This window comes from Stomoxys calcitrans, chromosome 2 (genome assembly GCF_963082655.1).
Source record: "Stomoxys calcitrans chromosome 2, idStoCalc2.1, whole genome shotgun sequence".
NCBI lineage: Eukaryota > Metazoa > Arthropoda > Insecta > Diptera > Muscidae > Stomoxys > Stomoxys calcitrans.
In genome coordinates, this window is record NC_081553.1 from 194,020,269 (window position 1) to 194,032,348 (window position 12,080).

General features: G+C 35.7%; 1 protein-coding gene across 3 annotated transcripts in view; it reads right to left on the reverse strand.

Moving 5' to 3' along the window:
- Nucleotides 1-3,816: 3,816 nt before the first annotated feature.
- LOC106088662 (TBC1 domain family member whacked) overlaps nucleotides 3,817-12,080 on the reverse strand; it is a 20,091-nt gene continuing 11,827 nt past the window's right edge. For all 3 annotated transcript variants that reach the window (XM_013254292.2, XM_013254291.2, XM_013254293.2), the window contains 2 exons: nucleotides 9,869-10,233; nucleotides 3,817-9,703 (listed from right to left, as the gene is read on the reverse strand). In XM_013254292.2, coding sequence (XP_013109746.2) covers nucleotides 8,935-9,703; nucleotides 9,869-10,233 — 1,134 coding nt within the window. In that variant the 3' untranslated portion in view covers nucleotides 3,817-8,934. The remainder of the gene's footprint in view (nucleotides 9,704-9,868; nucleotides 10,234-12,080) is intronic.

Below are 12,080 nucleotides of genomic sequence, written 5' to 3' on the forward strand. Positions count from 1 at the left end.
AGCCAGTCATTTGTGGACTTTAGGGATAAGAGTGAGTGTAACAGGGAGTTCTCCGAGGTAGGGTGATATCTACGCTACTGTTTAACCTATAACCCAATCCACTCCCTCCAGACGGCATAGAGATCGTATCATATGCGGACGATTGTACGATCATGGCATCAGGCCCCCACCCATTATTGACATCTGCGATAGGTTGAACGTCTACCTCAACAAACTTTAGTAAGAAAGTTATTAATAAACTTTCAAACCTCCAACTTTTTCATGATTGACGTGGGTTTTACATTATTGAAAGCACCTTCAATGTCAAGAAATGCTTCCATTGTATATTCCTTGACATCGAGAGAACCCTCTATGTAGCCGACTATGTCGTGAAGGGCTGTTCAGTGGATTTCAGTTCAGTATATGCATGCTGCTGCCGCGGCAGGTGATCTCCAGGGATATTTGCCCTAAGATATGTTTCTATCAACCTCTTAAGAGTCTTCAGCATAAGGGATGACAGACTAATAGGACGAAAATCTTTCGCCTTCGTGTGGTAGGGTTTTCCTGATTTCGGAATGAAATGACCTTCGTGTCCCTCGATCCCACAGGTATATATGACATTCGTATGAATGCTGACTTTCTCAAATCTATTATTGCCAACATTATCTGTTTGTTCGGGTTACAGGGCGTTCCGTTTCGTTTGATAATATAATACCATCCACTTTTTATCTCCGTGAGTCTGGCAGTAGACTCACATTGATTGCTCTTTGGCCATTTTAAGACCCTACACCACCACTGTGGTACAGGGTATTATAACTTTTTGCATTTGTTTGCAACGCTTAGAAGGAGAAGAGCTAGACCCATACCGATCACTTTCTGATTCGATTTAGCTATGTCCGTCTGTCTGTCCATGTATTCTTGTGATCAAGTTACAGTTGGCATTTATTGTACAATTGTCATGAAATTTTGCACAAGTCTCTTTTTTGCCCCCAGGACGAACGCTATTGATTTTAATCGGTTTAGATTTAGATATAGCTCCCATATATATCTTTCATCCGATATGTCCTTTTAAAGATGTAGAAGCCACAATTTTGGTCCGATTTTTACAAAATTTGGCATGAGGTGCTTTATTTGACGTCTTCATATGTGTGCAAAATTTCATAAAAATTGGTTCAGATTTAAATATACCTCCCATATATATCATCTGATTTGGACCTTTAAGGCTTTAGTAGGAACAATTTTTGCCCGATTTCTGAAAAATTTAGCGTGAGTTATTTTAATTAAAGTCCCAATGCGAGTGCAAAATTTCATATTAATCGGTCTAGATTAAGACATCTCCCATATTTTCTTTTATCCGATATGGTCTTTTAAGGCTGTAGAAGCCACTATTTTAGTCCGATCTTAACAAGATGCAGTACGAGGTGTTTTATTTAACGTCTTAATACGTGTGCAAAATTTCATAAATTTGAAAATTTTTCTAATTCTAATTCGCCTTTCACATTTCACTGTGTCGACGAGCTTGAACTTCGAGACTATATTAATTCAAAGTCCATAGGAGTTGATGGCATACCTATAAAATTTGTCAAAACAATTTTCCCTTTTGTGTCAAACATTATTTTAGACTTGGCAAATTGTATTTTGATGTCTTCCTCATTTCCTACGGCCTTGAAAAGTGCTAGCGTGGTTCCGATGCTTAAGTCTCGAGTCGTATATGTGCCTGATGATCTTCGACCCATCTCTATCTTACCGGCGTTATTTAAGGTTGTAAAGCATATTATAAAGGAACAGATTTTACTAGTGATGTCAAATTTGATTAGTGATTCGCAATATGCATTTCGGAAAGGATTAAATACAACAAATTTGCTTCTATCTTTAACTGATCCTATTCGAAGTGGTATTAATAATGGCAAACCAAGTGTACCAGTCTCGCTTGGTTTGTCAAAGGCATTCAACTCTATTTATTTTGGTAGGTTGATAAATAAGCTTAGGGATGAATTTAATTTTTCCTTATATGCCTGCAAGCTATTTCATACCTAAGTAAAAGGACACAATTTGTTGTTTTGAATGGAGCTGTTTCTAATTTGCTTCCTCTGCACTCTGGTGTAGCTCAGGGTTCTGTCTTGGGGCCCCTTCTGTTCATTCTTTACGTTAATGACCTTTGCCATTACACAAGCTCTAGAGTGTGTCAAACTTTTATTTTTGCGGACGATATTTTTTTGCTATTCAATTTAGTACTTCATCCATGGTGATATTCGAAAGTGGCATAAATTCATGTCTCGACCGTTTCACAAATTGGGCTAGTCAAAACTTTTTAACTGTTAATGCTTCCAAAACAAAAGCACTAATGTTTAAGGCCTCTAGGCGCACTCTTCCTTCTCCTAATATTTTCTTGGGCCATGATTGTGTTGAGCGGTACCGATCTCTTGGTGTAATCGTTGATACCGAACTTTCATTCTCATACCACATTAATGTACTATCTGGTAGAATATGGGCCTCGCTACTTAGAATTTTCTCATCAAATATGTTTCTGCCTTTTCGGGTTAGGAGACAGTTAGCTCATTCCCTTTTATTGTCTCAGGTTTTATTTGGAATTGAGGTTGTGTCAGGGTCTAATTTGCGGCAGTTGCACAAGTAAGGCTTCATTATTAACGTTATAACTCGGTTTCTTTTTAATGTTCATTTGAGAAATCCTATATCATGCCATGTGCATCGTTTACTAGGCTGTTCCTTCAAGAATTTTGTTGTTTATCGTACCTTTCTTTAATTTTCCTAGTTGGTGAACTCTACTCTAAACCTAGGTATCTGTGCCCATCATTTCGTTTTTGCGTTCTTCTAGAAATGCTCAAATTTTCATTCCTAGAATTAGGAAAAACACTTTCGCTAAGACCTTTGTGGTTCGTATTGCTAGATCTTTGAATTGCCTGCCTTATGAATTGCGTATTTTCTCACATTCAAATAACGTATTTCATTTAAAGCTTTTACAATATTCATCAACTGCTCCTTAAACCAGAAGGATTTATATCTATGCAGTATTCTATCATATTTAAACTGAATGTACAATGGTTGTACTTACAATGGCTTTATAAGATAATTGTTATGCATTGCAGTATGCTGCTTACACACTTTTTCTAGATCAATCTTAAAATTCGGTACATTCTTTTGGTTACGGCGTATTGGGCCTGTAAGTTTTCTATTACGCTTTTATAACTTTTTAGTATTTTGTGGCTGGGGAGCCAAAACGTTGTATTTATTCTAACTTGTTATACGTAATCAATCAATGTCTTGAAATTCAGCATTATTATTAAGGCTTTTTTTTATTATTGTATATAATAATAATAGGCCTTGATTGGCTTTGTAGTACAGAATGGAAACAATAAATAAATAAATACCTCCTCGTTATCTTAGTGGAGGCATCCTCATTCACCGTGCAAAACGTGGAGCCTTCAATCTTCTGGGGGAGAATGCCGTGAAATGTGATGTGCTTGAAAGTCTCCTAGAACCAGACGATTATGGCCAGATAGTAGTAGCCCACTTATGTCAATTGCAAAAGTGATACACTTCCCGGCACTGGCCACATTTTCACGTGGAGGGGGCGATCCTCGTCAAGCTTCTGTAGACGAGCAAGCTCTTTCCGGTCCAAAGGGCCGATCGCAGCGGGAACAGGGCAGCCGTTGGTTATTGAAAGGCGCCATCAAAGTTCCACCCTATGAGATATTCATAGTTATGCCATGCCGGCGATCTTTACTTATGTAAAAGTTTTGGTTAGGGGATTTTAGTGGGGATTTGTTGGGTTTTAGGGAAATATGTGATCCTTTCAAAATAAAAACACATCGAAAATAATTTCACTCATATAAATTTTATTTAATTTTGTATCTTTTGTTATTAAAATATTGCCGGGTGTGTTCTTAGCAGCAAACAAGTACGGTGCAACCGTGTTTTTAGATTTTTTTCCCCTTTCAAAAACGAGCAGCCAAGACTAAAGGAAAATGTTTATTAAACAAATAATCGACTATTGTTATGGGTATTTCGATTTCTCAATATCGGCAATTTTTCATTTATATAACAGGATAAAATGATTTAATAAGCCTAAACATCTTCAAAAAAGAAAACAAATTTAATATTTAACTGAAAAGTAAGTTTAAAACTGATAGAAGGGGAAGAGAAAACAAGTTTTATATGATACTGCGACCGCTCTTTTTCGATTATATGATATTCATATGTATGTATGTGTGTGTATATGATTGTGTGCAAATATTAAATATTGCCTTATTGCATTTGTAAATTAATATAAAATAAATTACACAAAAAATATATATAAAAAAAACGGACATAGTTATTTAAACTTATGTATAAAATGGTACATGTTTTATTGAAACAAATATATACGCCATGAATATACAGAGACGCGATATGTATTTGATAAGAAGTTTATGTTTTTTGTTTTATTATTTCTTATAGTTCATTTGTGCCTCACTTGCATTGTATTCAATTCAATTTATTTTTGTAAAAATTCATGAAGCAATAGAAGTAATAAAATTATAATACATATAAATTAATAAATTATAATACAATCATTAATAAATACTAGTGAAATATTATTGGATTTTTTTTTTATTTTGTTTTAATTTTAAAACTTTTGAAAAAACAAAAACAAAACAAATTTTCTTCGAAGAATAGATTGCACACATAAGTTTATAATTTTTTATTTGTCTTAAAAAACAAATAAAATTTGTTGTGTATAACAAGTAGATAGGTATCTAGCTGAATTTCGTTTCAATTCATAATAAATATAATGGAATGACAAAATATAATATTGTTTTTTTTTTCGATTTTTAAGTAATAATATAATTTTTTTTTAAACACATTTAAATTATTTTTGAAGCGATAGATTGAAGTAAAGTTTTTTTTTAGAATTCAATTTAAATTTATACATTTATATGTCGCTTAAGTTTTAAAGATAGGAAAACATAGACTCTCATGGTGATTTTTAGTAGCTGAATTAGCATATATGTTTCCGTAGAGTTGTTGTAGAAAAATAATAGACAAATATAAATTTCTTATTTCCAAAGCAAATGGATTCACACGCCATAGTATGGCGTGTTCGAGAGAAAGATTCTTTATTTTTATTTAAAGAGCTATCCGAGTTGATGGAGATTATTGGTGAGGTATTAACCGCCAGCTGTATGAAGAGCTTCCCATAAACATATTCTTATCCACCCCTCAAAGGCGCCATTAGACCCATTATGACTATATGATACTTGGCTGAACCGATTTTCTTAAAATTTTCATAGATTGTGTACGAAACATAGGCTATATAATTTTAAGATATCGGGTTGAGGCGGACCCTTCCGCTTACTCCAAAAACGCCACTTATATCCGAAAGTGGTCCGATGGGCACAATAAGGGTATCAAATGGTATTGGAGACCAGAAAACGAATATGGCATTAAATTTTGGGTCCAAGTACCTAGCAGGCCAGGGCGCCCCGGTAGCCGAATTGGTAGCGTGCTTTGATTACCAATGCAGGGGTCGTGGGTTCGATTCCCGCCAGAAGCCTTTGTCTGTCGCTAATGTGGTATCACAATGGACTTAAAATTGTCTAAGTGAGTCTGTAAAGGACTGCCACTCTTACCTAACCTAACCCAATCGAGCGGGCCCCCTCCAACCCCAAAACTTCTCTAAACAGATATATTTGAAGTTCATGTCAATATAGGACTCAAATGAAAAGTATCAGGCAGTAGATTACAAAAATGGCAAAAAACATTAGATCCAAGTAATGGGAGGTCGCCCACCCCCAAATAGGCATATTAGCCGACCATGGCTATATGGGACTCAAATGTAAGGTATTAGGGAGTAGATGACGAATATGACATTAAAATTTGCGTTCAAGTCTAGGTGGCACTTTTCTTCCTAAAGAAACCTCAAATGGGATATTTGACCCATTATGATAATATGGGACTCAAATGGAAGATATTTGGGAGTACAAAACGAATTTGATATCCAATTTTGGAGCCAAGTGTTTTGGGGTAAAAAGCACCCCCTAAACTGAACTTTATTTCTGTTGGGAATAAACAACGAATTTGATATCTATTTTCAGTGCAAAGTGCCGATGGCCGCCCCAGCCCCAAAACTCCCTCCAAACGGTTTATATTTACCGGGCATGGCATGCAGCACGAATTTGATTTCCACATTTGAGTCGAAATGTCTGAAATGCCATCCCTCCCCTAATGAGAACATTGCCCTAAGGAAGAACATTGCCACCAGGATTCGAGAAGTGGCAAATTCTCACACATCAATGAGTGCTTTCCGATTCAAGTATAAACTCAATGATAAGGGACCTTTTTATAGCCGAGTTCGAACGGCGTCCCGCAGGTGTCCTCTTTGGAGAAAATTTTTTAAATGACCATGCATGGCAAAGTACCTCGCAAATGTCGCCAACATTAAGAGGGGATAAACACCGCTTTGTTCGATGTTCTCGCCAGAATTCGATCGCGTTCAGCGTCATAGGATACAATGGAACGAATTCGATATCCGCATTCAGGGCAAAGAGCTCCCACCCTACAGAGTTAAAGAAGGCGCAGCGAAGCGGTCCCGGTTCAGCTAGTCAAAATATAATGATAACGTTAGCTAGATTATGTTGTCAGCCCAACCGAAGACTTTATTAAAAATTCACCTAATGGCACCTAATACAGAAGGCGAAGATCAAAACTTCTATGGAAATACAAGGCGGAGCATGAGAATAACATATCGAAATTAGGTAACAAAATTTTCTAGAAAAGGCGCCGAAGGTGGAGAATCTATCTACGCTCTGTGACAGCCAACTAAGTAAGTAATCAAAAAAAAATCTGCATTAAATGATTGCTCCAATTTGCTTTGGTATAATTCTACAATATATGCATAAATAAGTAGAATAAAAAAATAAGTAAAAAAAAACATTTTTAATAGTAGTATTGCAGTGTGTTTGTGTTTGCCTTTTGCACTTGTTTGCATGTTATGTTACTTTGATTGTATTCCTTTTTCTAACTGCTTCGTGTTAAAAAAGTTATTCGATTTATATATACAAGTTAATAATTTGATATTCTTCTATGCTAAAAAGTGCTGATTGTGTATATTTTTTTATATTCATTTATAGAACCAAATAGACTACTCTAAAGTTCCGTTGTGTATTAAAAAAAAAGAAGTCAGGAAAGAAATACTTTAACCTTGTCTTAATGGCGACCAAAAGAGGACGGATGGTCTTGAGTTAGGTATATAGAAAATTAAACATTATTCTAAATATCCTTTTTCCATATTTTATTGGAACCGGGCCCAAACCTATTTCTTTCCTTTCTTCAAAAGCAAAAAACATGAAACAATAAAAAAATAAATAAAAATAAACAGGTAGAGTTATCGTCTATAGCGTACAAGAGTTTAAAAGGTCTTCGAAGAAAATCTTTTAACAGCATAAGGTTTACATCTAATATCCAAACGGTATTTCCTACAAAATGTTGCCAAGTTATTAAATTTGGAGCTAAATTTCCATTGAATGAAAATTTTGTCAAAATTGTCCAAGAAATTATGTTGGGTTAACATTTTCTATAGAAAAAAGAAAAAAATTTTGAAAAAAAAATCCTAGAGGCATTTCATATAGAAATGAAATTTTGAAAAAATTTCCTATAGAAATGAAATTTTGACCAAATTTCCTATAGAAATGAAATTTTGGAAAAATTACCTATAAAAGTAAAATTTTGACAAAATTGTCTATAGGAATGAAATTGTGACAAAATTGTCTATAGGAATGAAATTGTGACAAAATTGCCTATCTAAGTGAAATTTTGACAAAATTTCCTAAATAAATGAATTTTGACAAAATTTCCTTAGAAATTAAATTTTTAACAAAATTTCCTTTGAAATTAATGTTGACAAAATTTCCTATAGTAATGAAATTTTGACAAAATTTTCTATAGAAGAGAAATATTGACAAAATTTCCTATAGAAAAGAAAAATGAAATTTTGACAATATTTCCTATAGAAATGAAATTTTGACAAAATTTCCCATAAATTTTGACAAAATTTCCCATAAATTTTGACCAAATTTCCCATAGAAGGTAAAATTTGGCAAAATTTCCCATAGAAGTGAAATTTTGATAAAATTCTTTATTGAAGTGAAATTTTGATAAAATTTCCTATAAAAATGAAATTTTGATAAAATTTCCTATAAAATAAATTTTGACAAAATTTCCTAAGAAATGAAATTTTGACAAAATTCCCCATAAAATGAAATTGTGACAAAATTTTCCATATAATTTAAATGTTAAAAAAATTTCCGATAACAATGAAATGTAGACTAAACTGACAAAATTTCCTATATAAAAGGATATTTCGACTTAATTTCTTATAAACCAAGCTTTTGACAAAATTTCCTATAAAAAAAGGAAATTTGTATTAAATTTCCTATTAACTGGGCTTTTGACAAAATTTCCTATAAACATATTATTTTGACAAAACTTGCCAAAGAAATTAAATTGGTTTATTTGACAGTTTAACCCCGTTTACACTGCTATTAAAATCCGGATTTAATGGCTCGATCATCTGTTTTTCCTATATAAAATCAGCTGACGAAGACCTTAAATCTGGATTTAATGAGCAGTGTAAACGGGGTTTTCTATAAAGGAAATCTGTCAAATAAACCTATTAAGTTTTGTGGATAAGGCCGTTAGAAGTTAACCTTCCAAACTCTGACATTTGTTATTGAAAACTCTTGCGCACTATAAGCGATTCATTTTCCTATAAAGATATATAACAGATTTTGTTATTTCACAAAAAACAACAAAACATCAAAGAAAAATAAAAAAGGAGGTGCAAAGATATAACAAGAAAAAAATTCAATAATTTTATCAAAACACTTTCGCATTTTTGTGTTCACTCATTTTTGTAACGCTCAGCGTTTTGAAAACAAAAGAAAAAAAAACTTAAAATTATGTATGGTAGTTGTTGGCGGTGACACTAACACTGCCATTGCTAGAACTAATATTACTCACTCCTAATGCACTCGCACTATCATCACCGCCTATATTTACCACGGTAACACTGCCACTGGTTATATTTGTGGGACTAGTGGTGCGGCTGCGAGTAAACGTATTATTTTGTGAATTCGAACTTTGTGCCATTGTAGCTGCTGATGAGGATGATGGGGTTAGATTTATTGTCGCTGTTGCCGTTGCAGTTGCGTTCGTCGCGATTGCAGTCGTCGTCGTTGTTGATGGTGCAGCCGCTGCTGCTTCTTGTAAAGCTTTTTGTTTGGCCCGTCGATTCTTCTGTCGCGTATGTTCGATTTGGAAGTCCTCAACGCGCAAATTCAATCGCTGCATATGATTTATAATGAAATCTTCATCTAATACATTGTCGGGCGGATTTCGTAATACTTCGAGGGTTTCGCAAAGGCCATTACACTGTTTGCGCACTTTATGGCTATTGAGGGAAGCACCTAAAATCACCAAAGCTACCTTAAAGATGACACGTATGCCTTCGGCCAGAAAACAGTCCCAAACCCTTAAGAGGGTTTCCCAGGGTAAAGTTCTGGTCATGGCACATAAAAACCAATCGGTCATATATAGTAATGGCTCGACACGATGTTTCTGCAAATGGCGATAGACGGGCGGACATGTTTTCTTTAAAAGGCCTTCCAAAATGCCAGCATCATTTTGTAGAACTTCTAAACCAGTTATAAAGTAATCTTCTAAATAACTAAAAAAACAATGAAACGAAAAAAGAAAGCTTTCATTATTAAATGTCATTTAATGTGTATCATCATTGGTATAGCTTCAAAATTTTGAAAACGAAATGTATATATAATGTGGTCTGCTCCATTCAATTTTTGTATTTTAATTATATTTCTAATTATTCACTTACACATCACATACGCTGACAAAAACCCAAAATGCATCTTCAGCTGGCAAATGCATTAGTAGGAAAGCTGCTATTGGTGCTTGGGCTTGACAAAAGCCAACTTTTGGATTATATATTGAATAGGCCTTGAGGACATTAAACAATTCTATTTGACCAACTTTATCCTCATCCAGAAACATTTCGTGAAAGGGGAATTGTCGATGTTTATCCTTTTTGATTTCCTCAATAACATGAGGATTTCCTGGTTTTTCCAGTAATTCTGTATATAAATTTGGGTGTTTCTTTTTTAGCAGATAGGCACCGGATAGAAAGAACCATGCTCGAGGTCTTATGGATTTAGGAATACCTTTTCGACAGCGATCTCTTATCTGGAAAAGAATAATTGAAATAAATAATGATAATAAATTTGAATATGATTAGCAGCGATAAAATGTCTATAGCGCCATCTATATGTGAGAGTGCAAACAAGTAAATTATATCTAGACATTAAAGCAAATTAAATCCAAATTGGTTTGTGATATGGCTAACGGACATAAAATTGAAGTAGATGATAAAGATTTATTGTTGTTGTGGTTTTAACAGTGATTCCTGTTTTTATACATTATTCGTCAGCTAACTGCCAAAATCACCGTAGCTCAGATGTTAACATGTCCAGCGGGGGTTATACCCTCCTAACGCTACCTGAGGGTAGGGTGTAGACCAATGGTCGGATTTCGGTTCTGCCATGTCCGGCTATTGAAGTCAAAAACAATTCGAACGAGGAAGCTAAGAGTAAGAGATTAATCTGCACAACTTCGTGGCATCGGATGAACTTCTTCTTGAACTTTCTAACTCCTCGGTAGACATTGCATTGATTCAGGACCTCACATCGTGAGAAATTGAGTCTCTGTATTGAACAATGCGAGGTACAATATCTTTACTCCGTCTATGGATGAAAAGGTGAGGACACGAATTGTAGGAAAGAAGAGCTTGAATCTAATTACAACAATGGCGATCTGAAGACAGTCAGGTTGGAGCGGGAGAACTACATCCCCCTGCTCATTTCATCTGTATACCTGCCTTATGAGGAAACGGACCCGCCGAATGAGGCGGTGAGAAAACTTCGGCGCGAAAATAGCCGTGCACTGATCTTGGGTTGGAGGAGGAGTTTGAATATCAATAATAAAAGGTGAGTCGATTTATGATTTTATCCTAGATTCTGGCCTGAGTTTTGCGCAAAGTTGGGGATATATCAACTTTTCAAATTAGGAACTGGTAATAGATCGGAGGTGATAGACATAACTCTGAAGAGTCTGATTTTATTTTGAGGGTGTGTATCAGATCATAGATAAATCTACCTGAATTTGTTTTTGCCGACGGACAGGAATCCTAGGAAAACTAACTGGGATTGCTATGCAAAGTGCCGATGTAAATCTTCAAGCCATTAGCTCTGTGCTTCATGGTACAAGGGATCTTAACTTGGCGGCGAACGCGTTGCCAGGAGCCGTGGTGAGCAGCTTTGAGGAGAAATACCTTCTCATTTCCTGGGTTAATGATGTCGCAGCCTGTTTGATGGAATAGGTATAAACTCTGGGATTGCGACGCCGATGGTGAACCCTGCTTTGAGTTGGCTGTTGGGATGGTGAATTCCTACTGTGACGAACGTGCTGACTCGGTGTGGGCTTTCGTTGTAGGCTGCTGGGTTGCTGCGGAAGCGTTACCATGGATTGTTGGTGGGAGTCCTGATCGGCCGCTGCGATGCCAGGTCGCTGAAAAGGCGAAGGGCTCGGGAAGATGGGGATTTATGCAGGGTCTGTGAGCATGAGGAGTTGGAGACGAATATGCATCTGCTTTGCCAATGACGGCGATGATGGGGAGAAGGCGTAGGATTATGAGTGAGCACCTATTCTCTTAACTAAGCTCTGTACAGTCTCTCGACCCCAGTGTCATTCTAGAAAACTGCACGGATCTGGAATGACTGACGGGGTGGTCCTCTAGTCGGTGAGATTTCTTTGGTCTCTATGTCGGCATTTTAGTTTATATTCATATTTTTCTAACAGATTTCGTTTTTCTCGTCTCACTTATTTTTTTTTTATTAAAGGACGAGCACAATGGGCAGAGGTGTCCGGTGAAGTGGATGACAACTGCGGTTTTCAGGCGCCAGACGCGTGTTTTTTTGCCTTACCCCTCAGAATGCTGGCGACATTTGTGAGATACTATGCCATATGAAAATATC